At 36.3% G+C, this 27,500-nt stretch overlaps 1 protein-coding gene and 1 long non-coding RNA gene across 27 annotated transcripts in view; one reads left to right on the forward strand and one right to left on the reverse strand.

Annotated features, from left to right (window-relative positions):
* The window catches only part of LOC106507803 (uncharacterized), a 638,301-nt gene extending 616,273 nt beyond the window's left edge, over positions 1-22,028 (reverse strand). For all 16 annotated transcript variants that reach the window (XR_014813302.1, XR_014813299.1, XR_014813291.1 and 13 more), the window contains exons 1-2: positions 21,881-22,028; positions 18,273-18,347 (exon numbers count right to left, since the gene is read on the reverse strand). This is a non-coding gene — a long non-coding RNA (uncharacterized LOC106507803). The remainder of the gene's footprint in view (positions 1-18,272; positions 18,348-21,880) is intronic.
* Positions 22,029-22,091: 63 nt separating this feature from the next.
* The window catches only part of CENPE (centromere protein E), a 77,276-nt gene continuing 71,867 nt past the window's right edge, over positions 22,092-27,500 (forward strand). For all 11 annotated transcript variants that reach the window (XM_021100714.2, XM_021100716.2, XM_021100715.2 and 8 more), the window contains exons 1-4: positions 22,092-22,233; positions 23,919-24,010; positions 26,627-26,716; positions 26,831-26,949. In XM_021100714.2, coding sequence (XP_020956373.2) covers positions 22,178-22,233; positions 23,919-24,010; positions 26,627-26,716; positions 26,831-26,949 — 357 coding nt within the window. In that variant the 5' untranslated portion in view covers positions 22,092-22,177. The remainder of the gene's footprint in view (positions 22,234-23,918; positions 24,011-26,626; positions 26,717-26,830; positions 26,950-27,500) is intronic.

Consider the following 27,500-nt stretch of genomic DNA (forward strand, 5'->3'; position numbering starts at 1 on the left):
TAATTTCCATTTGCATGTAATATTTTATTCCATCCCCTCATTTTAAGTCTGTATGTGTCCTTAGATCTAATGTGGGTCTCCTGCAAACAACATATATATGGGTCTGGCTTTTGAACCCATTCAGCTAGTCTTTTTCTTTTAGTTGGAGCATTTAATACATTCACATTCAAGGTCGTTATGGATAAGTACTATTCATTGTCATTTACTTAAAAAAATGTTTTGGATTGCTGTTTTGGGTCCTTTTTCTTCCCTTCCTCTTTCTTTTGTCTTTTGCTGCAATTTGCTAACCACGTTTACTGTTATGTTTGGCTTGGTTTTTCTCCAATCACAATGCTATGGACTAGAAATAAACTACAATGCTATGGACTAGAAATAAACTATAAGAAAAAAAATAGCAAAAAATACAACCTCTTGGAAGCTAAACAATATGCTACTAAGCAGTCAATGGATCAATGAAGAAATCAAAGAGGAAATTAAAAGATACACAGAGACAAATAACCACAAGATACAACAAGGACGTATATATGTATGAGTAACTGGGTCACCATGCTGTATATTAGAAAACTGACAGAACACTGTAAATCAGCTATAATGGGAAAAAAATAAAAATCACCATACTAAGTAAAAAAATAATAATAAAACAAAATAAAATAAAGATACAACAATCCACAACCTATGGGACACAGCAAAAGCAGTTCAGAGAGGGAAGTTTAAAGCAATAAAATCTTATCTCAGGAAATAATAAAAAATGCAAATAAACAACCTAACCTCCCACCTTAAACATCTAGAGAAGGAAGAACAGACAAAGCCCAAAATTAGTAGAATGAAAGAAATCATAAAGATTAGAGCAGAAATTAATAACATAGAGACAAAGAAAACATTTGAGAAGATCAATGAAACCAAAAGTTGGTTCTTTGAAAAGATCAACAAAATTGATAAACCATTATCCAGACTCATCAAGAAAAAAAGGGAGATGGTTCAAATCAATAAAATCAGAGATGAAAAAGGAGAAGTAACAACTGACACTGCAAAAATACAAAGGATCATGAGAGACTACTATGAGCAACCATATGCCAATAAAATGGACAACCTAGAAGAAGCAAACAGATTCTTACAAAGGTACAACCTACCAAGACTGAACCAGGAAGAAAGAGAAACTATGAATGGACCAATCACGAGTACTGAAATTGAAAATGTGATTTAAAAACTTCCAAAAAAACAAAAGTCCAGGACCTGATGGCTTCACAACTGGATTCTATGAAACATTCAGAGAAGAGTTAACACCTCTTTTTCTGAAACTTTTCCAGAAAATTGCAAAGTAAGGAACACTCCCAAACTCATTCTATGAAGCAGCCATTACCCTGGTACCAAAAACCAAAGATACCACCAAAAAAGAAAATTATAGGCCAATATCACTGATGAACATAGATGCAAAAATCCTCAACAAAATATTAGCAAACCACATACAAATATACATTAAAAAGATCATACACAATGATCAAGTAGGATTCATACCAGGAATGCAAGTATTCTTCAATATCCACAAATCTATGTGATATACCACATCAACAAACTGAAAAATAAAAACCATATGATAATATCAGTAGATGCAGAAAAAGCCTTTGACAAAATTAAACACCCATTCCTAATAAAAATTCCCCAGAGAGTGGGCATAGAGGGGAACTACCTCAATATAATAAACGCCATTTATGATGAACCCACAGCTAACATCATTCTCAGTGGTGAAAAACTGAAAGCATTTCCACTAAGATCAGGAACGAGACAAGGATGTCCTCTTTCATCAGTGTTATTCAACATAGTCTTGGAAGTCCTAACCATGGCAATCAGAGAAGAAAAAGAAATAAAAGGAATCCAAATTGGACAGGAAGAAGTAAAACTATCACTGTTTGCAGATGACATGATTCTATACCCAGAAAATCCTAAAGACACTACCAGAAAACTATTAGAGCTCATCAATGAATTTGGTAAAGTCACAGGATGCAAAATTAATATATAGAAATCAGTTGCACTCTATATACTAACAGTGAAAGATCAGAAAGAGAAATTGGGGAAACAATCCCATTTACCACTGCATTAAAAGAATACAATACCTAGGAATAAACCTACCTAAAGAAACAAAAGACCTGTACTCTGAAAACTATAAGACACTGATGAAAGAAATCAAAGACACAAATAGATGGAAAAATATACCATGCTCTTGGATTGGAAGACTCAATACAGTCAAAATGACAATACTACCTAAGGCAATCAACATATTCAATGCAATCCCTATCAAATTAGCAACGACATTCTTTACAGAACCAGAAAAATATATTTTAAAATTTGTATGGAAACACAAAAAAACCTCAAATAGCCAAAGCAATATTGAAAAGAAAAAATGGAACTGGAGGAATCAGGCTCCCTGACTTCAGATTCTACCACAGAGCTATATATGTATGTACGACTGGGTCACTTTGCTGTACAACAGAAATTGAGAGAACATTGTAAATCAATCATAATAATAAAAATAAAAGGTAGTAAAATTAAAAATAATGTGCTGAATACTAATATGACATTGGCATATATTATGAAATAAGCACCACTATAAATCTAGTAACCATCATCCCCAACAAAACCATTACAATATTATTAACCATATTCCACTTGCATTGCATTACAGTCCCATGGCTTATTTGTCTTATAACTGGAGGACTATACTCCTTAATTCCTTTCATCCATGTATCTCACATCTTCTTTATCCATTTATCTATCCATGAATACTTAGCCCCCATATCTTGGCTATTGTAAATAATGGTTTATTGTTACTATTACAAATAATATAAACATCGGGGTGCACATTTATTTTGTAATGAGCATTTTCACTTTCTCTGAAATTTCTGGCCTATGTGGTAGTTCTATTTTTAAATTTTTGAGGAATTTCCATACAGTATTCCATAGTGACCGGACCAATTTGCATTCCCACCAACAATCTATAAGTATTACACCTTTTCTGCACATTTTTGCCAACACTTACTTTTTTGGCTTTTTGATAGCAGTCATTCTAACAGGTGTGAGGTTATATATCATTGTGCTATGGTTTGCATTTCCCTGATGACTTGTGATACTGAGCATCTTTCCATGTTGCCACCTGTATGTCTTCTTTAGAAAAATGTCAATTCAGTGCATTTGCCCTTTTTTAATCAGGTTTTTTTGGGTTTGTTTGTTTGTTTGTTTGGGGGGGGGGGTCTTGATGTTGAATTGTATGATTTCTTTGGATTTTAACCCCTTATTGGACATATGTTTGCAAGTATCTTCTTTCATTCACTAGGTAACCTTTTTGCTTTGTTGGTAATTTCCTTTGCTGTGCAAAAGCTCTTTAGTTTGATGTAGTCCCATTTGTTTATTTTTGGTTTTGTTTCCCTTAGCCTAGGAGACATATCCAAAAAACTACTGCTAAGACTGATGTAAAAGTAAAAACTGCCTGTTTTCTTCTAGAATTGTTATGGTTTCAGGTCTTATACCTAAGTCTTTAATCCATTTTGAGTTTATTTTCACATATGGCATGAGAAAGTAGTCCAGTTTGACTCTTTCACATGTGGCTATCCAGTTTCCAAACATCATTTATTGAAGATACTGCCTTTTCCCCACTGTGTATTCTTGCTTCTTTTGTCATAGATTAATTGCCTATATAAGTATGGGTTCATTTCTGGGCTCCGTATTCTGTTCCAGTGATCTACGTGTCTGTTTTTGTGCTGGTGTCATACTGTTTTGATTACTGTAGCTTTGTAGTATAGTTTGAAATCAGGGAGCATAATACCTCTAAGCTCTGTTCTTCTTTCACAGGATTGCACTGGCTATTCAGGGTCTTTTGTGTTTATAGGCCAATTCTAAAATTATTTTTCTAGTTCTGTGAAAAATGCCTTTAGTATTTTGATAGGGAATGCACTGAATCTGTCAATTGCCTTTGGTAGTATAGTCATTTTAACAATATCAATGCGGAGTTCCCGTCATGGTGCAGCAGAAATGAATCCAACTAGGAACCATGAGGTTTCAGGTTTGATCCCTGGCCTCACTCAGTGGGTTAAGGATCTGGCATTGCCATGAGCTGTGGTGTAGACCGGCAGCTGTAGCTCCAATTTGACCCCTAGTCCAAGAACCTCCATATGCCGTGGGTGTGGCCCTAAAGAAAAAGACAAAATATATATATATATATTAACACTTCCAATCCATGAGAATAGTATATCTTGCCATCTATTTTTTTCATGTTTAATTTCTTTTAATCAGTATCTTACAGCTTTCTGAGTACAGGTCTTTTACTTCCTTAGAGTTATTCCTGGGTATTTTATTTTTTGATATCATCATTAAAAAGACTTTTCTTAATTTCTCCTTATCTGGCTAGGATTTCCAGTACTACGTTAATTTCTTTCTGTGGCTAAGACTTCCCATACTATGTTGAATAAAACTGGGAAAGCGGGCTTTCTTATCTTGCTCCTGATCTTAAAGGAAAGGGTTTATTTCTGGGTTCTCTAATTCTTTGCAATTCTTTTTTGAAGAAGCAAGACTGTTATTCCTATAGAGTTCTCCACATTCTACATTTTGCTGATTTTATGTATCTCCATGCTGTCAGTTATCATATTATTACCTCCTATATTTCCTGTAAATGGGTAGAGAAGTCTGTTCAGATACAGATTGATATGTCATCAAGAAAACTTCATAGTTGATGTTGCGCACAATCTATATAATATTTGACTTTAATTCCTTTATGAGTTTTGTGTTGCTGGGCTGATTATTTCATTAAAACATTTTTAGGAGCAATTGTTGGTTTTGCCTAGATCTATTATTTCTCATTAGAAATTAGAAAATGAGAATATTCTAATTATTTGCTTTTTCTTTATGTATTATCTGGAATGCTTCAATAAAGAAAATTATTTATGTATTACCTGTGTGGCTACCCTAGGGTTCTTCTTACAGGAAAGACAGATACATGTTGGAAACTCTCCCTTTATTTGCCAAGTTTCAGAATAATGAGTTGGTTCTTTAATATTCTCCAAAAGTAACGAATGAGGCTTTTTTATTTAAGTATCATGAAGTCATGAAGCTTAACATATCTGTTGTGCTCTAATCTAACACAGTTATTAGTCCTTGTCTGGGAAAACCTCTTTAATTTTACTTCTATGTCATTTTTGTCATAAGTCATAGTGGAATTTTATAGTTCCCTTGGTTTCTGGTATGAGAAAATCTTTCAGACTCCTTTTTCACATTTTTCTGCCCTGGACCTGGAAACACTCATTTCCCCAGGAAATCTGGTTTCTTTTTATGGGGAAAGAATTATTTAAAGACCACATCTTGGATATTATAAAGTAATATCACAGGACTTTTTCAACAGACAGGGTTAGGAAACACTTGTTTTAAGAGAAAATATATCATGAGTTCATGTCAGTATCTCCTACCTAAATATTTTTAAGTTTATTTTAATATAATGATTTTTTTCTTCCATTATAGCTGGTTTTCCAACCTAAATTTAAGATGTTTTCACATAATTTTTTGTTTGTACTTTTATACATCTCTTCTCTTTTGCTAAAAATATTGGTTCCTAATAGCATTAACATAATTACTTAATAACTACTTTTGAACAATAATATCAATACTATTGCTAACATCGATTGCCAACAAATTTTTAATATTTCTTTTTAGTTCTTTTTCTATTTATGGTGCCTACACTACAGACATTATGTTTTACATCACTTGAAATATTTATTGTCTGTGTAGTTAACCTACCAACTCAATTTGTTTTATTTTGCTCTCAATTTTTAGGAACTGTTTTTTTGTTTGTTTTGTTTTTTGTTTTTTTGCTTTTTAGGGCCACACCCATTGCATATGGAGGTTCCCAGGCTAGGGGTCAAATCAGAGCCACTGCCGCCAGACTATACCACAGCCACAGCAACACCAGATCCAAGTCGAGTCTGTGAGCTATACCACAGCTCACAGCAATGCCAGATCCTTAAAGCCCTGAATGAGGCCAGGGATCAAATCTGCAACCTCATGGTTCCTAGTCAGATTAATTTCCACTGCACCATGAAGGGAACTTTTGTTTTTTGGTTTTTTTTTTTTTTAAATGCCTCCATATTTTAACATGGTTTTTCTAACAGATTTGAAATTCATCCCGTATGGTGTGTATGATTCAAAGAAGAATCAAATTTCATCACTTTCCGTATAACTATTCAGTTATGCCAATACATCTACATCATTTGTTATAATATCCATCTTCTCAGCAGTGTTTAGATATGTTATTTTATCCTACATCAAATTCTATACACATCTGGAACTATTCCTTGATTTTTAAAATTGTATATTACCCTGTTTAATTACACTAGTTTGTCTATTACGTTAGTCTAATTCTTACAGCAATGATATATGCCAGGACCAGCATTCAGTCATTTCTCTCCTTTTTTAGGGTTTTCCTGGCTATTCTTGCTTGGTGATCTTCCAAATAAAAAATTTAATCTATGATATGGTTCCACTTTTCATCTGGATAATATTAAATGTATAAATTAACTTAAGAAAAGTTGTCATATATGATATTCAGTCTTTCTAGACAAGAATATGATATGTCTTTCCATTTGTTCAAATGTAATTTTGTGCATTTTGGTGATGTCTAATATTTTTCCTCTTACAAGTTTGAATATTTCTTGTTAAGTTAATGCCTAGATGTTCTATTTCAATTCACTCCATTTTTCATAATAAACAGGATCCTCCTTTCCTATTACACCTTCTAATAGGTGTATTATTCAAAGAATCACATTCTTTGAATGTGATTCAAATTATACATCCATTATGTATAAATATGAATGCTAACTGATTTTTCCCATTGATTAGATAACCTATTATTTTACTAAATATCAAATGAGTCTGAGTTGGTCTAGTTTCCCCTTATAGTGGCTGGAAGAAGTCTAAAGAAACACTGTTTTATTATGTTTGAGAATTCCTATTTTTAGGTTAGGTGGATGTGGCCTAGAGAAACATAGAATCAGAAGAGAAAAATAAGCATCATAAAGAAAGAATAGAAGCCCTGTCAGAAAAAGGAGTTAGCAAAAGAATACCTAGGAAGGCCAGTTTTCTGAAGGAAATGCTCTGTCTTGACAGATCTGTGTTTATGCAGCAACATGCATTTGTCAAATTCATGGAATTGTGCACTTAATATTTTCGCATGTCACTGCATATAAATTTTACCTCATAAGCTGTTAAAAGGAAAGAGTGTCTAGGTTCTTTTCTAATTTCTTGTTTTTTTTATTCTAAATAAATAAACATCCACTCAAAAACATCAAACCAACAAATATAGACAGTTAAAATGTTCCGCTCCTCCTCAAGCCTAGTCTCTTCAGAGGAAATCACTGTTAACATTTTGCTTACTGAGAATAATAACTAGATTGCTGATTACTAAGTGTCAACCTGGAGAGTGTCCTCTAGTAATTTGCTGTAGAACTCTATTATTGGCTCCACCCTTTTCAACATTTTTATTGATGATTTGAATAAACACATAAAAAGTATTCTCAAAATTGTGTTTGACACAAATATAAGAGCAACTGTTAACGTAGTGACATAATGAAGATCCAAACTATTCCTCCTAAGTTTAAGTAAGCTAAAATCAACATGAAAAAAGGTGAAAGTAAAATATAAACTCTGAAACATAAGAATAAATCATTAATAACTTAGGCACAAGATGAAAAAGAGTAACCGTAATTCCTGTAAAAACCACCAAAGAGGTTTTAAACGACCAAAAATACAACATTAAGAAATAATAAGTCATGGTATCTAAAACACAATTCTTCATTTGTACTGACAGGAAGTTACCATACAGATCATAGTACTCAATACTCACTGTAACCTGACAGTAACCAGCCCTATGAATTGCTTTAATTCTGAGCACCAGAACTTAGGAAGAATATTGACAAATAACAGTGTGTCAAGAGGAAAACAAGGACATGAAGTATACGGAAACTACTTTACATAAGACATTAGTTTACATGAACTAAAAACTTACAGTGTTTTACCTGTGGAATCCGTAATTGAATATTTCATGTCTCAAGGGCTGACATGTGAAAGAATATAAATAGAATATGTATCATACACAAAGGAAGAATACGATCAATGCACCGAAATTAGTGAAAGGCTGTGCTTATTAGAAATAGCCATACACAGGAAGTTCCTTTGCGGCACAATGGGTTAAGGATCCAGTGTTGCCACAGATGTGGTACAGGTCACAAGTGCAGCTCAGTTTCAATCCCTGAGCCAGGAACTTCCACATGTTGCAGGTGCAGCAAGGAAAAGAAAGAAAGAAAGAGAAAAAGAAAGAAAGAAAAAGAAAGAAAGAAAAAGAAAGAAAGGCTTCTACTGTACAAGCCTTGTATTTAAAGAATAAAGAACAATGCACTTTAATTGGGGGAGGGTAATAACACATCTTTTATTTAACGTGTCTTTTTTTTTGCTTCGTTCATCTGAAGGGTGAAAGAAATATTTCATATTTTTACATGTTATTGCCAATATGTCTATTGTTGCGAAGCCTGGTTATGCATAAGCCATCTATCCAATAGTCTGGCAAAAATCCACTATGAGTAAAATTGGTGACACTGAAGAATCACATCCTTTAAGCAAATGGTCCACATCAGGAAAGTGGTACCATAGCACATTTGGAAGAATTTGAAGGTGTTTCGGTTGTCCCAATAACTAGAGGATCCTGCTGTCATTTATGGGGTGGGGCTAGAGATAATAAACATACTGCAGAGCACATGAGGTTATTTTTAGAGCAAAAAAATTATTCTTCCCTAAGTCCCTGATAGCAGCCATGTTAAGTAACACATGTTTAAACCACGATTGTGTTCACAGCAACTTTGGATACTAGAATATTTGGCTGTATATGCAAAGGAGTGCAATTGTACTCACCTATTATTACTATATGCCCTTAAATGATGTCCAGCGCTATCTTGCTGTTTGAATTGAAGTGTTGACTGCCTTGAGTTCTATCCCATAAACTCACCAGGCCAATCCTCATTTGTGCCAGTCAACAGGAGCATGTCCTTGCTGCCAATTTGATGATACACATACCACCTCTCATATGTTCCTTGCAGGGAGATGTGCCCCACTTCTCACCACATCTTATGACACAATTACGGGTTCAGTCTGTCAGACATTTAATAAAATAGTTTCTATTCTCAGTTGTAAATAAAACTCAATGTGCAAAATCTAGGACCATGTTTGTAAGAGATTTGTGGTACATAAGCCTCAGGAAACCAACTGTGAATCAATGACACACAGACCATCAAATTTTGTTTTTACAAATTTACAAGTAACTTTCTCAGCTCTTTCTTTTCACATGCCTTGATTCCCTTTCAAATTTTCACCAAAATGAGTAAAAAAATTCATAATAATAATAATTTATCAGGAGTATTCAAGTTACTACTTCTTCTGTTATCTAAATCTTTTTCCAAATGAGATGCTGCCAATAGTAATACCCACCATTGGTTAGCTATGCCTTCCTGATTTCCCTTCTCTCCTAGTACATCCAGAGCTAAAATGGCTTGATTGCCCTAGGGTGCTAATCAAATACTTTTTCAATAACAGATGGTTCAACAGCTGTTGACATTTGATAAATCCTTTTGTTCTTATCCCGGAACATTTGTTTATTCTCAATAAATGGAAAGAAATGAAAGAAAACACAAGAGAAAGATCATGAATAAAACTGTTCTTCACAAAACTTTCTAGCTTAACCTATGAGCCATGAAATTAGTGATTGTGCTAAATAAGCTGGAAATTTTACAATTTAAAGTCTCACAATGTAGCATGCCCATGTACATAAGGAAATACATAAATTACAAACATAAAGTGCAATTCCTATCAACACTGCAAATAGACCTCCAAAAACAGGGGTTGTCAAACTGAAACCCAAGGGCCAAACCCAGCACGTAACCCATTTTTGTATAGCCCAAGAACTAAGAATGGTTTTTACATTTTTCAATGGTTAAAAACAAAAAACAAAAGAGGAGCAATATTTTGATACGTAAAAATTAAATAAATTTATGTTTCTTTGTTTATAAATAAAGCTTTATTAGAATACCACCTCACTATTCATTTACAAATTGCCTATAGTTACATTATGATGGCAGAGTTGATCATTGCTAAGAGATCATGTGGCTCACAAAGCCTAAAATGGTCTTTTAGAGAAAAAGTAAAGGGTGAAGAGTGTCAGAAAAAGTTTAGTCATGTACATGGATGCTAAGTAAACCCTTTCTGAAAGCAGTACTAATGGTACAGGAGCACTGGACCTGCATTCCACTTCTGGTTCAGGGGCAAATAACTCAGTCTTTTAAGTATAGCTTTGTCCAACTGTTAAACAGAAGTAAGAATATTCAGCTCGCCTTTTTAAAAATAAACCATGTAGTTGAATCATAATATACATAATATATAAACTAGGTATATTTTGTATAATATACATAATATATAAACTCAATTGTACACATACAAAGTAAACACACTTTTTCAATATCCACAAATACCAAGAAAAAGAATATTACCAGCACCCTGGAAGTCCCCCTCCAAATGCTCTTCTTCCCTGAAAGAAACAACTATTCTGATTTCTAACACAATTGATATGTTTCATCTGTTTCTGAATTTTATTTAAAACAGATCAAACAGTATGTATCATTTTTGTGTCCAAATTTTTGTGTTCAACATCAAATTTGTGTTATGTACCCACATCACTGTATGTAACAGTACATCATTTATTTTACTCTGCATTTCATCATATGAAAATACCATAATTTATGTACTCATTCCACTGTTGATAAGCGTTTGCTTGTTTCCACTTTTTTGGCCATTGCAAATACTGCTGCTATGAACATTTTTATGTCTTTTTTGATACATATATGTATGCATTTCTATGTGACATACACATAACTTTGTCTCATCTGTTTACTTATATCCTAAAAAAGTACAAAAGATCATTTTAAAAATTATAATAGTCAGGTTGGAAGTATTAACAGGCAGTACCCAAGCTCCAGTTAAGAAGGAATTGACTTTGTTAGGAATGAAAGGTGAGACTCTGGAAGTATAGGCTGGAGAGAGACAATGAAACCACAAAATGCCTCTGCACTTTTTATAAGAAAAGTCACCCAAGAACTCTTAAGAAGAGAAATGCTAAACATTCAATATTAAGTTGCATGCATTGTATCATATAAACCACCTTCATTTATTCCCCCCTGAAAAATCAGCTGCCCACACAAATGCCTTTGTTAGCAAATTTATCAAATTGTTTTCTTCATGAACATCAAAGGAAAAGGGAGCTGTTATACATTTGGAGGAATATAGTACAGAATAGGGCAGCGAAATTAGGAAGCAGAAAACGTGTGGAGTGTCTAAAATGATTAATGTGTTTTGTTCGTTACAGGCTATGGAAGCACACAAGGATGAATAAGATACAATCCTATCTTGAAGGCTTAAATAACTGGCAATCTATAAAAATTAAATAAATTATTTTTCTTAAAGTTACGTGTCTTTAAACAAGCAAAAAAATACCTCTCCCTAACAAAATCATTTACGACTGTGTTACCTGGAACAGGAAAAGTCCACCTTTCACATTTATACAAACTTATTAAATATTGATTCAGGGCTACTTTCAAATTTTTTAACACAAAGACTAGGATAATCTCTGTGAAACTCCTAAACATAGAGTACATTGCTTTTTTACCTTTTAATGTTTTAATTTTAAAATAATTACAGAGTCGCCTGAAATTGGGGGGAGGGGAAAGTATTGTCCCATGTTCACTTCATCGAGTTTTTCCCAGTGATTACATCTTTCATTGCCATAGTACAGTGCCCAAACCAGGAAAATTACATATCACAACCTACAGAGCTCACACTGATTTCCCCAGGTTTATATGTACTTGTATGTATGGAGTTCTATGCAATTTTATCACGTGTGTAAACTTGTGTGACCGCCACCAACAAGAAGCAGAACTGTTCCATCGCCACAAGGCTCGCCAGCCTCTGTATGGCACACCCACTCTATTCCCACCTCCCATTCTTAACAACTGGCAACCACCAATCTGTCTTCTGTCTCCATAATTTTATTGCAATATAAATGGAATTATACATAAATGTAGTTATAAGGTATGTAACCTTTCGAGATTAGCTTTTTTTTTTCACTCAGCATAATTACTTTGAGATTCATCCAAGTGATTGAATGGATCACTGGTTCATTTTTATTACTAGGTCACACTGAATGGTATGAATGTATCATAGTTTGTTTATCCACTCACCTGTTGAAGGACCTTAGAATTATTTCCAGCTTTTGGCTATTGCAAGTAAAGGGGCTAAGAACATTCACGTACAGGATTTTTTATGAGCCTGTTTTCACTTCCTTGCGATAAATGCCAAAAGTGCAATTGCTGGGTCAGGTATTTTTAAATAATTTATAACTAGGATATCAGGAAAATGAAACAGAGTCCTGTTCTCAAAGAGTTTACTGCCTACTTGGGAAGTCATATGATGCACCAAGTTATAAGCACTGCCTATGGTTTTATAGGAACACAGAGGATAAAGAAGCAGAGGCTTCTTAGAAAATGGTGTTTGAACTGATTCTGGGGGAAAAAAATAGGAGTTAGTCACAAAAGGAAGGAGAGGCTGAAATATATCAATGGTATTAGTGATGCACAAGAAGACAAAGTATTCAAAAAATATTTAGGGGGAAAAAACATAAGGATGGCTGATTTGTTGGTTGTAGGCTCTGAGCAAGAACAGGAGTTAAAAACAACTTCCAATTTTTTTCTCTTAGATAATTGGGTTGTTGTTGAACTAACTGAAAATTACAATAAAGGAGACAGAGCTAATTAATGAAAAATACAAGGATAGTTGGGAAAATTTTGATATTTCTGTGGTATGTTCATGTGATGTCCAATAAAGAATCAAATTAATATTTCTAAATCTTAGAAAATACTTTGGTTTAGAGATATAGAATTGGGAGTTATCAGCCTACAAATGGTAACTAAAACAATGATAGGAGACAGAGAATAAAAAAAGCAGAGGACTTTGAATGAATTCACCAGGAACCACAACATCTAAGAATAAGGAGCTTTGGTAAGGAGACCAAAGAGCACTGGCCAAAAACAAGGGAGTCAGGGAAGGAGTGCATATTAGAATGGAAGGGATCAGAGCTATACATCCAGTACATCATCCACCAGCCCCATGTGGCTACTGGGGATTTGAATAGTGCACCTGAGGAATTAACTATTTTATTTTAGTTTAAAAACTGATCATGGATTCCATTTTTGGAAAACTTTTAAATGTGTTGAAGACAACTTGAGTTATATGAATCTACTTTTTCAATGTAAATGTCATAAAATATCAACAAGATCAAGTATTTCTAATCAAAATTTAACACCAGAATTGTGACATATAGTGAACACAAAATACACCCCTGATTTTGAAGATTTTTGTATGAAGAGAAGACTGTACAATATTTCATTAAAGTTTTTGTACATTTCTGAGGAGATGTTCATTTGGACTTGGAGAAGAGACTTGTGGTTGCCTGATGGGAGGGGGAGGGAGTGGGAGGGATCGGGAGCTTGGGCTTATCAGACACAACCTAGAATAGATTTATAAGGAGATCCTGCTGAATAGCATTGAGAACTATGTCTAGATACTCATGTCGCAACAGAAGAAAGGGTGGGGGTAAAAACTGTAACTGCAATGTATACATGTAAGGATAACCTGACCCCCTTGCTGTACAGTGGGAAAATAATAAAAAAAAAAATCATGATGATAAAGTAAAAAAAAAAAAAAAAGTTTTTGTACATTGATTACATGTTGAAATGATAATATTTTGGACACACTTGGTTAACTAAAAAGTTATTAAAGTTAATTTCACTTATTTTTGGAAGTGGTAATAGGTATCATGGTTTATTTCTATTAGGCATAGAGTATTTCAGGAAAGAAGTAATCATTACTCTTGGTAGACAATTCTCCATAGGTCTCATTTTTCTCTAGATCCTGTAAGTAAAGCATGGAGTGCCCTTTATTCCAACACATCTTTTCAAGGATATTTCTAGAAGGAACAGCCTTGGAAAATGAAGATAATGTCTCATTGTGGAGCAAAGAGAAGGCACACTTACTTACTGCTTATTATAAAAGATATAGATTTCATAAGCTCAGGGTTCCTCTTTTGTAATTTAATCCACTAGGTGTACAGGCATCACTTGACCCTCTTTGCCCTGCCTTGTAGGAACTGGGGTTTAGGAGACCAATGCAAAAATGCTGATACTCTGGCTACTGTTATTATAGAAATAAGTAATAAACTTTTGTTTTTATAAATAATAAACTTTTCATCCCTGACCCAAAGTCTTAGGTCTTCTACCAGCATCAGTGAAATTGTGGCATGTTAACTTGTTACCTTAGAAGAAGGATAAAATCTAAGATCTTTCACAGTTCTCAACAGCGACTGACAATTATATACTGCAGTATAACAAACTGCCCCAAAATTTTGTAGGTTAAAACAACAGTAATTAGACGCATACATCAATGAAATGAAACAGAGTTTAGAAACACACACAAACAAAAAGATCAAATAACTTTTTTTTTTTTTTTTTTGTCTTTTGTTATTGTTGTTGCTATTTCTTGGGCTGCTCCCGCAGCATATGGAGGTTCCCAGGCTAGGGGTTGAATCGGAGCTGTAGCCACCGGCCTACACCAGAGCCACAGCAACGCGGGATCCGAGCCGCGTCTGCAACCTACACCACAGCTCATGGCAACGCCGGATCGTTAACCCACTGAGCAAGGGCAGGGACCAAACCGCAACCTCATGGTTCCTAGTCGGATTCGTTAACCACTGTGCCACGACGGGAACTCCCAAATAACTTTTTTACAAAGGTACAAAGGCACTCCAATGTAGTAAAGATAATTTTTTCAATGAATGGTGCTGGCACAAACGACTATGCATATGCCAAAAATGAACATAAACTCATACCTCATACCTTACATAAAAATTAATTCAAATAGACCATAGATATAATTTAAACTCTAAACCTACAAAACTTTAAAAGTATGCATAGGAGAAAAACTTTGTGACCCTGGGTTAGGCTAATAATTCTTAGATATGACACCAAAAGTACAATCCACAACAGAAAAAAATGATACACTGGACTTCATAAAAATTACAAACATTTGCTTCATGAAAGACATCGTTAAAACCAATCATAAACTGGGAGCGTATATATGTAAATAATATCTGGTAAAGGACTTGTATCTAGGATATATAAAGAACTCTTAGGACTCAAAACTAAGAAAACAACCAACTTTTTAAAAGGGACCAAAATATTTGAACAAATAAACAATTCACATGAAAAAATGGTCATAGGATCAAAGAAATATTTAATTCAAATGGACAAGAGAAAAACAAGATGTAAATATTACTAATAAGCAGTGAAAGGACAGTCAATCCTATCTGCAGTCAGGAAACTGCAAATTGAAACAATAAAATATCCCTTTTCCATATAAAAGAGAAAAAAATAGAAATATTGATAATGTAGAGTGATGGTGAAGGAATGGGGAAATGAACATTCACATATTCTTTTTTTTTTTTTTTTTTTGCATTTTCTAGGGCGGCTCCTACGGCATATGGAAGTTCCTAGGCTAGGGGTCTAATTGGAGCTGTAGCAGCAGGCCTACACCAGAGCCACAGCAACACAGGATCTGAGCGGCGTCTGCAACCTACACCACAGCTCATGGCAATGCCAGATCCTTAACCCACTGAGCAAGGCCAGGGATCAAACCCGCAACCTCATGGTTCCTAGTCGGATTCATTAACCACTGAGCCACGACGGGAACTCCCATTCACATACTCTTGGTTATAGCAATAATTGGTACAAATCAGTTAGGAAGCACCTTGGTAGTACTTATTAGAATTCAAAGCAAGCATATCATTTCAGCCAACATTTTCACTTCTAGCAATCTATTTCATGAAAATAAAAGCATGATAGTGTAGAGATGTATAGATGGCTTTTGTATTATAAGCTATATTGAAAATTGGCAATAATCTAAAATCCATAAAAGAATGGCTAAAATACAATGTAATCATATAACTGATTATTAGGCAGATGATTAAAAATAAGTCTACATGTTGATTTGTTAATGTAAAAAGCAATTTGCACAACAATAAGTACAGAATAAATCCATTCTTGAAAATGTAAGTGTGGTTGCTTCCCCATATAGATTTCTTGCATCTATTCATGAAAAGATTGGGAAGACACTTAACATAAGTCAGTTTAGGGAAGATGAAATTTGATGGGTGAGTAGTAAAGGAACATTCACTTGACGATCCTAGATAATCATGTCATAGTAGTAGAATTATAGATGATTCTTTTCTTTGTTGTTTTCTAGCATTTTTATGAAACAGAGAATTAATCGCTGGAGCAGACCCCTGGAGGAGACTAAGAGGAAGGAATCAAGGGTATAAATGGAAGAATCCACCCCAGAAATGGCAGGCACCTCATTCTAAGGATGTGCAAGAAAAGAGGCAGGAATTGGTGAAGATGTAAATTGCAGTTGGTATGCAGGTTGTAGGGGTGGGAGAGCTGGCTGGTAAGACGTGGTTTGCCTTATAGCTCCGGTTTCTCAGTAAGGATAAGGAGGGACCCAGGGTTGAAAAGCGTGGTCTAGGTTTGGAATAGTCAATGAAGGAAAGAGGAAGGATATTCACCAAAGACAAGGGCAGAAAAGTGCACCTGTGAAGTATCTGGAATTTAGTCCTAAAAGTAGCAGCCTAAGGATAAGAGAGATTAGGAGTACAGTCTTGCTTTCTGATCAGAAAGAGGAGAATGGGTTTTGGGTGAACTGCCATTGATCTCTGTGTCACTGTGAGTACCTGAGATTTTGTCTGTAAATTAGATGATGTTTCCCACCCTCACACATCCATATTTACATTTATCCGTACTCAATTTTACTTTGAGGATAACACTTTAGGATATAGCAGGTTTCTTTTTTTATGAAGACATTATAGACTTATTAAAGCTGAAAGGAGCCTCAGAAACGCCAATTTCCTCATTTTGTGGATAAGAAAATGGTGAATCACAGAAATAAATGATTTTCTAACATGGCATAGCTTATAAATGGTGGAGTTGAACTGACCTGGGTCTGCGCAGTTTCCATAATGTCTCATAAATCTTCTAATCTTATGTAACAATGATTAAAAGGAAAGGGATACTATGTCTGCAGTCATTATAAACAGTTGTCACATTTTAAGGCAAGACTTGTACTTTCTTTTTTTTTAGGGCCCCACCTACAGCATATGGAAATTCCCAGGTTAGAGGTTTAAGTGGGGCTGCAGCTGCCAACCTACACCACAGCCACAGCAACGCCAGATCCGAGCAGTGTCTATGACCTACACAACAGCTCAAGGCAGCCAGTTCCTTAACCCACTGAGCCGGGCCAGGGATTGAATTTGCACCCTCAAGGATACTATTTGGCTCATTATCACTAAGCCATGATGGGAACTCCCAAGACTTGTGCTTTAATTCGGCACTGATGTACTGTGGACAGAGGCCATATTTTGGCAACACTTTGGAAATTAAAGATTGTATCTATTAAACAAAAATTACACCTATTGAAGATGATGGCATGATATAAATACATTGAAATTAATTTCAGTGAAATGCATAAAAGAATTGAACACAAGTAATTTGAATTTATGTATACTTATAAAACCAAGAAGTTTCTCCAAATCCTAAAATTTGTATGACATTCTGGAACTGCAAAGCACTATCCAAGGCTAGGCCATGCTTTTAGAAGGATTACAGTGCCCTCTGCAGCTTCAGTAGAAAACAAAAAAACAAACAAACAAAAAAAAAATCCAGTAATTTAAATATCAACATGAAAGTGTAAGCAATTAACATGCTTCAGAAAGTCAGTTTATCTTATTGAATTAAATGAAAATATGTATGTAAAGATCACGTTTTAAGCAAAGACTACACCATGTACAGCAGGTAAACCTATTTGTGTAAAAAGTATGCAAAATGGAAAAAGATATATAAATGTGTGTATCTACAGATTACTTTGAGGATAACACTTTAGGATATAGCAGTTTTCTTAGGGCAGAAAAACTGGTACCCTGGGGATCATTTATAGGGAAATTTGTTTTCACTGTGACTCTTCTGATACTATTTAAATTTTTCAACACATGCATGTATTAATCTCAGGTAAGAAAAAAGTTAATCAAAAAATGTAATTACCTTTTAGAAAAATGGCATGCATCCAAATTTTAAGCCTTTCTCTGAAGTTCCATAGCTTCAGACAACATTTCTAATCTGTTAAAAAAACAAAACATGCCCAAAATGGAGTCACTTATGCTAAACCTCATATCAGCAAAAACAAGATTTATTTTAATTACAGTTCCATCCAGAAATGGAATCTTAAGCTAATCAATCAGGAGTCGCCTAATCAGTAGCACTAGTTGGATAACCTAACTAGATGAGATTAGATCACTGCCATTCCCTAGAGATTACCAACCTTTGCAATTACCAATCTGCTCTTTTTCCCTAGTATAACTTCCTTGTCCCCACATCCTTCTGCCTATAAAAGTCTTTCATTTTATACAGCTCCTTGGAGAGCCTTTCTGTTGGATTTGATGCTGCCTGATTCAATCAATTTTTTCTAAATAAATTCTTAAAATCTTTAACATGCCTCTGTTGATCTTATAATAAATATCTAGTGCACAGATGGAGGGATGTTCAGAGCAGAGGACAGTTATTCATCTAGTAAAATCTGGAAGAAGAGGTAACGGTCACAGGCATTAGGTGGTTAGACGGGTGGGCAGGAATCAGTGCAGTTTCTTCTGGCTGCTTCTGTTTTCATAATGAGATGGAAAAGAAAATCTTATTTGAAGGAATCAGTGAATTCTTTTTCACTCCCTTCCTTAAAACCTTCCATAGGCTTCCATGCACCATCGGAATAATATTTTACCACAGCAAGGTCCCACAGCACCTCCCTTCACTGCCCCAAATTCTCCAGCCACAGGGGCTCTCCTATGTCAGACATATGACAAATATGTACAAGCTTTGGGTCCTTTGACATACTTGCCCTCCATCTGGTAAGCCCTCTCTCTTACCCTCTAGAGTCTGGCTAATTCTCATCACAAAAGGCCTTTCTTAAGTATCCCATCTACAGAGGCCCCTACTCTTCTCAAAAGTTATTTTACTTACATGTTTATTCTGCATTGTCTGCTTGCTCCTATAAGAATGTGTTTCATAAGAAACTGGCATCCCAGCTCCACCTTATCATGCTCTCTCCCCTGATTTGGCTTCACTTTTCTTCTCATCTTTATCATCACTTGATAAATACAGATATAGATTTGTGAATTATCCATCTCCCCTGAGGGAATAATAGCTCTAGGAAAGCAGGTGCTTTTCTAGTCCATTTACTCTGTGTTTCCTAGGCCTAGAACCATGACTGGCACATAGTCGGTGCTCAATGAAAATTACTTAATATTTAACAAATTAAATGAAAAATACATATAGAGCACATAACAGAGTGCCTGGAACAACGTAAATCTTCAATAAATGTCCACTGTTGTGATGATGACAAAGACAACCATGGCATCAATCATAAGCAAACCAAGAAAGGCTAATCCTCCTCTGTGCCCATAAACCAAAGCCCCTTTTGTTGTCCGAGATTTTCTTTCATTAATTCTACGTCCCTTCCTCCTCTTCACAGCCTCCTTCCCTCCAGCTACAAATGTACAATATTCACCCATCATTTTTTAAAAATCAGTTAAAATGTACTTTCCTTAATTATGTAGTATCTTATTAAATATAAAGTATTTTTACCATTTACCACAAAGAATAGTCTATACTACCTCATAATTAGTTAACCAAAACAAATCTCAAATGAACTCATTTTTATTTACTGTTTTTTTCCTATCATCTGGTTTCTCTAAGTTGAACAAAACTTTAATATTGGCATGCTTAAAAAATTAATAGTTATAAAACGATATACAAAGAAAGATATTTTATCTTACTCAGTCCTCCTTCTCCAAGGAAATGAGATATATTGTGTATCTTTCCAGAAATTATGTATGAAAATCCAGACGTATAAATACCCTTTGAAAATATCAAATAGGACCATAGTGTGTACACAATTATGCACCTTAGGTTTCTTTCAGCTAATGAAACATCTTGGATGGCTTTCGAAAGTACACAGAAAGAACTATATCATTCTTTTTACAGGCCACATAATGTTTTATTGCAGCACTAAAATACCATCCATTTAAATAGTCTCCTATTTATTTGCATTTAATGTGTTTCCTGTCATTTGCTATTGTATACAATGCTGCAACTAATAGCTATATACATTCTTGTGCAGTCCCTCAATATCCATTAGTAATAACGTAATTCTTAAAAACAGAATTGTCGGCATAAAGGACATATGTACCTCAGTTTTTTATTGATATTTCTAAGTTATCTTCCAAAATAGTTTTATTAACTCAGTAGCCTTCTACTCCTCTAAATAGTGAAGATTTATTAGCATCTGCAGGTTTGGTGAGGGAAAAGGGGGATAATTCTTGATCTTACTAAAATCAACTGAAAAAAAGCACTGAAATCGAGGTAGAAGGTAGATGGGCCCCTGAGCTGAGAGCAGCTGGGACTCGTTAGGCTGAGTAAATTGGGTCTTGCTTCTCTTCTACACCTCAAGGAGAAAGTTAACTGCAGGAATTGAGTTGTGTTGGAGTAGGAGGATAAGATGATTTCATCAGTCACTCCTGGGGTCAAGGAGATCTCCCCAGTTACACATGGGTAGTAAGACTCCCAGGAGTCAAAAAGGGAGGGGGCGCCAAAATAAGTCCTGATACTGTCTCAGAACCCTCTGCTCTGGAATCCATCTTGACCAAAAATGCCCACGCATATGCGGGAGGACCCCATGTCAAGTCAGGTGTGAAATAAAACAAGATAACTGGCCAACTTAAAGACCTGGAAGAGCTATCCTACACAAATGATATAAGTCACCTATATGGCGGGGCTTCTCATTCAGAAGGGAACAACCGCACCCACCTTCCTCTTTGCTTCTGACTTAAATTAACTACTTCTCTGTGGGCTCTCCCACATGTTGTACTGTGACTCTAACAATAAACGTTCCTGTTTTTGCAGTTTTTGTCTCCTTAAACATTCCTGCTTGCAACGGGGGACAAAAATCAGGGCAATTCTGCTTCTAGCTGGTCCAGTGGCTAGGTTCACTCGGGCTGCCCAGTTTCAATTCCTGAGCAGAGAATTAAGATCTCACTTCAAGCCATCACCCACTGCTGTCTCTCTGAGATCAAAATCACTCCTACAGAAAACACTAATACTTTACTAAGATACATTTAAAGCAAAGGAAACCAGGCCCTATGTCTGAGAAAGAATAATTTATAATCACCTTCGCATTTCTGTTAATGTTTCACCTCATTAACAATTTTTCCAGTCTCCAAAATTTTTGCCCTAAGTCAACCTCTTAGGAACGCACAGCCAATGGCGGGGGCGGGGGGGGGGGGAAGGAAAAGGGAAAACCAAAAACTCAGAGTTTCCAAGGAGCAAAAGATTCTTCTCTTTGTGGAGTGGGCAGTGACTTTCAACTTTTGCCATCTGCAGTGTTTTGTTTTGCTTTTGTTTTAATTTAATACAAGAACAACAACTGTTAATGTAATACTTTAAAGGTCCTAATTCTCTTTGACAGTGAAGAAAAAAATTCCCGGCTTTGTTTTTCCTGCTGATTGCAAACTCTGAAACACAGAAAGGTGGAGGACGGCGTTTGTAATTGGCTGCCTGCACTTCAACGGCGTTTAGCAAATAACAGTTATCTCTGCTATTACCTGGAGACCCGCTCGCCAGGCTGCCAGGCTCTTCTCGGACCCCTTCTCTGCGACCCTCAAACCTCGTTCTCCTCCAGACCCTTTAAACTGCCCCTCGACCCCTAATCCGTGGACGCGCGGCGGCCTAGCGCCCCCCGCGCCAGGAAGTGGGTGGAACGGCCCGTGACGTCACGAGACCGCGACTCAATCGGACGGCAGTTCCGGAAATTTCAAATTTAAAGGCGGGGTTGCCAGTGCGCTCAGAAGCGCGGGGCGCGGAGGGTCTTGGTCGGTTTTTTGATTAACCCGCCGGTCAGGATGGCGGAGGAAGGAGCTGTCGCGGTCTGTGTGCGAGTCCGGCCGCTCAACAGCAGGTAAGTGGGCCTGACCGAGCCCAGGTCCGCAGAGCGGCCCCCGGCGTGGGCCTAAGCGGGAGCGTTCTCGCCGCTCCTTCCGGCTGCGCAGCTTGGAAACTCCAACACTTATCCGCTTTGTGCCTCGGTTTTCCTATCTGTCAGTTGCCGAGCTAGGATTGATGAATCTAGAAGATACTTGCAGCTGTGAGATTGACATAAATTTATAACTAGTGTTCGCCAGTTACAAAGACCTTAATCCCTGTGTTGCACTGCAGCACCTTCATCTGCGTGCCCCACCCCTCCCCTAAGAAATTCGTTTCAAAGATCCTTACTGGCACTTACCCCAGTCATTTTACATACAACTGACTGTTTCTCCCTTCTTCCTGTGTACTCCTTGAAAGCAAGAACTAAACGGTCTGGTTGCATTGTATTCATTAGGCACTCAATTCAGTGTCTGAATTCCACATTCAGAATGTTGAATGACTAATACTCATCAATGTTGATTTTTTTTTTTTTTTAGTACTGTGCACTGTACTAAACAGACACTACCCTGTGGATCTTACATTCTCAAGGGGTAGACAGAAAATTAAAAATGTAGAATGTTAAGTGACGATACTGGGGCAATAAATACTATAGAAAGAGAAAAAGCAGGAAGAGGAAGAAATTAAAATAAAATTAAGTCTGTTTGCTTCTCCAGTCTCAGGCCCACACCCCAGAATGATAACTCATTATGTGTTTGAGAAACATTTATTAAACAATACTGGATGTTCAATAAATGAGAATATCAAGATGAGGAATTTTCTATTTTTAAGAAGGTCATGAATGCATTAGAAGACAGCTACATAGGAGTTCCCTTTGTGGTTCAGCAGGTGACAAACCCAACTAGTATCCATAAGGGCGCGGGTTCAGTCCCTAGCCCCACCTCAGTGGGGTAAGGATCCAGCGTTGCTGTGAGCTGCAGCATTGCTGTGGCTGTGGTGCCAGCTCTGATTCAGCCCTACCCTGAGAATTTCCATATGCCACACTTGTGGCCCTAAATGAAAAAAAGACAGCTTTTTTTAAAGTAACCATTAAAATAATCATGATAGGTGTTACAATAGGCAGGTGGAGAATATTTGCCAGAGGAGCCAATAGTCCTTAAGTGAAATGACAGTTTAGAGGAAGGACAGGGCTAGTGTTAAGAAACTCCTGATACTTTTCATGAACGAAAAAACAGCTAAATTACTTTATGGAAAAATATACTAGGGTATTCCAGGTAGAGAGAGGTTAAATTTGTTATTTGGGGGCAACCTTCAGGTAGTTGATGTGTATGAAGCTAGGGTGTATACAGGAATTTAGAGGAAGATTGAAGAGAGAAATAACGGTGATACAGGTCTCATTGTCAAATCAAGGATTTCAGATGGTTTTTAAAGGTTTTACACAAGAAGAGAATAATCAGAGTTGTTTTGAGTGTATCTTTTCACCTGCCAGTACTGGGTAGGAAGGTGGAAGTGAAGAACTTCATAAGGAAACTCCCATGAAAGTGTAGGAGGTCACTGAAGCTCCATTTTAAAATGTCCACCATGGTGGATTTTCCATGGTAATTTATTGTATAAGTCATTACCATCTTTTAGAATATCATCAGAAGGTAAAATCTTATTAATTACCTTTCATATAACACAACTTCTATTACCAGTTTTACTAAAATGCAGTTTTTCTTTTAGAGAAGAAGCGCTTGGAAACGATACTCAAGTTTACTGGAAAACTGACAACAATACTATTTATCAAGTTGATGGGAGTAAATCCTTCAATTTTGGTAAGTTTATAATAGCATAAAAAGTTAACCTGGTATCCTTTTTCTAATAAGTGTACAAAAGGCTTGGAGTTCCCTGGTGGTGCAGCAGGTTAAAGATCCAGCAATGGTACTGCCGTGGCTTAGGTCACTGCTGTGAAAGATCAGACCAAGCCTTCAGTAAACTTCTTCAGTGGAAACTTTGAAAAATTGTTCATCCATCATGTATGATAAGAAAAATAATAAATTGATACTTAAACTACAGTTGGAAAAAAAAGAAGTAAATAAAAAATAGAGTTCCCGTTGTGGCGCAGTGGTTAACGAATCCGACTAGAAACCATGAGGTTGCGGGTTCGGTCCCTGCCCTTGCTCAGTGGGTTAATGATCCGGCATTGCCGTGAGCTGTGGTGTAGTTTGCAGACGCGGTTCGGATCCTGCGTTGCTGTGGCTCTGGCGTAGGCCGGTGGCTACAGCTCCGATTGAACACCCCTAGCCTGGGAACCTCCATATGCCGCGAGAGCAGCCCAAGAAATAGCAAAAAGAGAAAAAAATAAAATAAAAATAAAAAAAATAAAACACACTTCGAGTCTTAGTGCCTTATGGGGAGTTCCCATCATGGCTCAGTGGTTAACCAATCTGACTAGGAACCATGAGGTTGTGGGTTCAATCCCTGACCTAGCTCAGTGGGTTAAGGATACAGCGTTACTGTGCCCTGTGGTGTGGGTTGTAAACGAGGCTCGGATCCTGTGTTGCTGTGGTTGTGGTGTAGGCCAGCGGCTACAGCTCCAATTAGACCCCTAGCCTGGGAAACTCCATATGCCATGGGGTACAGCCCTAGAAAAGACAAAAAAAAAATGTATATATATTAGTGCCTTATGACTGAAACTAACGTTTTTCCTCTTGTTCATTAGCATACTTGTGACCTAAAACTGTAAGCCCAAAATATGTTGCTTAAAGTCAAGTCATCTTTAAGATCTTACAGTTTGGTATGTTTTTTTCAATTATTTCAAGAAAACTCTTTAAATAGTGAAGACATTCCTTCTTTGTCTGCTAGAATACAGAATGGTCCTGCCTGTGCTTTTGTGGAGCTTATCATATGGTGGAAAGAAAGTCTTTAAAGAAGTAGTTAGAGTTACAATGACATAAGTTTTGTGGGAGTTTAAAGCGGGGATCTAAATTATCTAGGTGTCTGAAATGGTACCATTTACACTGCAGGATGAGTGAGACAAAGACAAAGAGACTTGGAGACCCTAGAGGTTAACTGGGCTGATTTGTGTATTGTCTTAGTGCTGATATTGTGCCAGGCACTGTTCTAAGCACTTCTTATATATTAACTCATTTAATCCTCCTAACAAGCCTATGGTACCTTCCCATTTTAACAAGGAACTGAAGCAGAGAGGCCTGGACTCACATAGCCAGCAAATGGAAGAGTCAGGCTCCAGATCTGTGTTCCACTGTGTTCCATCCACACTACAGTGCTGCCACTTAGGCACCACAGAGCCACTGTGACATCCTCTCAACAACCTCAGGAGTCAGAGTGATTAGGTTGTCAAATTAGTGTTAAACTAGAAAGCCACAGGATGTGTAGAAAATGATTCCTGGTCAAGGAATGTTTGATGGTATTAACATAATTTTTAAAGAATAATATGTGCCACATCATAAAACCTAGCAACACAAGCAGATTCTCAGTAGCCATCTGTGCCCGTAAAGGATTTAGACTCATCCATCTATCTGAAACAGATAAAATTAAGATTTGAATCATCCTGCAATTTGTCCTTGCTCTGAAACCATGAACCATAAATAGCCTTCAGATGGCACTTTGGTTTTCCATATCATTCTGCCTACAGGGCAGATGTGTAGTCATGGTGCAAGAGATGTGATCACTATGTTTCTCATCACAAGTGAATGCTTTTCCTTCCTGACTTGCAAATCCATTTCTTGTGAACTTTTTAATGTGAGGCCACACTGAAAGAGCGGTCTATTTTAAATGTGCCAGCAAAAGCAGAAAACCACATCCTGAAGTAGTGAATTCCTCAGTGCAAATGCTACCCTAAACCCAGCTTTTAGCAGCCAGCTAACTGGTCATTCCCTATAATACTTCAGCTTTGGTCAGTGCTTTTCTTCCAAACATCTGCATTTCTTGGTTTAGTTTGAGGTAGGCCCTCTTGCTAGGTATTAGAAACATAAAAATTTCTCAATGAATAGTAATGTCCACATTTCCTAAGTATTAACCATATGTTCACAATAACTATGAGGAAGATAATATATATCCGTTTTATAGATTAGGGAAGTGAGGCACAGAGACATCAACCACTTGGGCCAAAATCACATGGCTTGTAAGTGGGAGAACCAAAATTTACAGACAGTCTGAGTCTAAATCTCCATATTCAGCCACCATGCCCTCCTGCCTATTGAAAACAAATAGGATAGCCGACTTGTATTTTTTCTGTGTGAGAACCAACACATTTTACCTTAAAGAGAAGAGTATTTTCAGAGCACCAGTAAGTTGAAAAAACATTGTCAAGTATTTTTTTCATATATATCCTGACAATTTTATTTCTTTGGGAAACTACTAATTCACAATGAAAACACAGTTTATTTGTTTGGTCTAACTTATATATTTGTTTTTGTTTTTTTCAGATCGTGTCTTTCATAGTAATGAAACTACTAAAAATGTGTATGAAGAAATAGCAGTACCAATCATTGATTCTGCCATACAAGGCTATAATGGTGTGTATTCACTGCAGAAATATTTCAGCCTTGGGTGGGTGTCCAGCAAATATTGATAGTTTTATATACTAGAGATTCATTTTTAATCTTTGCGGGTGTGTTTTATTTTTACAGGTACTATATTTGCCTATGGGCAGACTGCATCAGGAAAAACATATACTATGATGGGCTCACAAGATTATTTGGGAGTAATACCCAGGGCAATTCATGACATTTTCCAAAAAATTAAGAAGGTAAATAATTAAATTTCTAGTACTTGCAGGAAAACATAGTGGTGATAACAGAATTGCAGCCGTAGTGTTCTCTTTTGATAATGAAGTAGATTATCCTTGGGGAAAGAAGGAAGGCATAGATTTTTTTTTTAAACCCACAGACTGACCTACCTACAAGCTTAAATTTCTTTCATTCTTTTCCTTGAATCCGGTAACAGTACTCCAACCAGAAAGGGGGCAGTAAGGAACAGGAAAATCTTATCAGAATGGTTAGGTCCTCATTGCCTTTGTGTAGCTACCAGTGATTATTAAGGAGCAATGAAAAGTAGACTAGATAAAAGATAAGGGAAGCAGAAGGCCAGAATAGGCAACTTAATTAGTTAAGAGTTGGCTTTAAATTAGTTTTTTAATCACTGTTTTAATGATTTATTTTTAATCATCTTAAATAAATATGAGTTTTATTTTGAGATTAGAGTTGGACTGGGTACTCTCCTTTTATAATTCTGTGATACTATATTTTTCATTCTGAAAGAATTCTTTTAGTTTTTGTTCTTGTTTATTGTCAATGTAGA

This window comes from Sus scrofa, chromosome 8 (genome assembly GCF_054392235.1).
Source record: "Sus scrofa isolate SSC_HxYL_T2T_F1_AM1 chromosome 8, Sscrofa_HxYL_maternal_Yorkshire_Landrace_v2.0, whole genome shotgun sequence".
NCBI lineage: Eukaryota > Metazoa > Chordata > Mammalia > Artiodactyla > Suidae > Sus > Sus scrofa.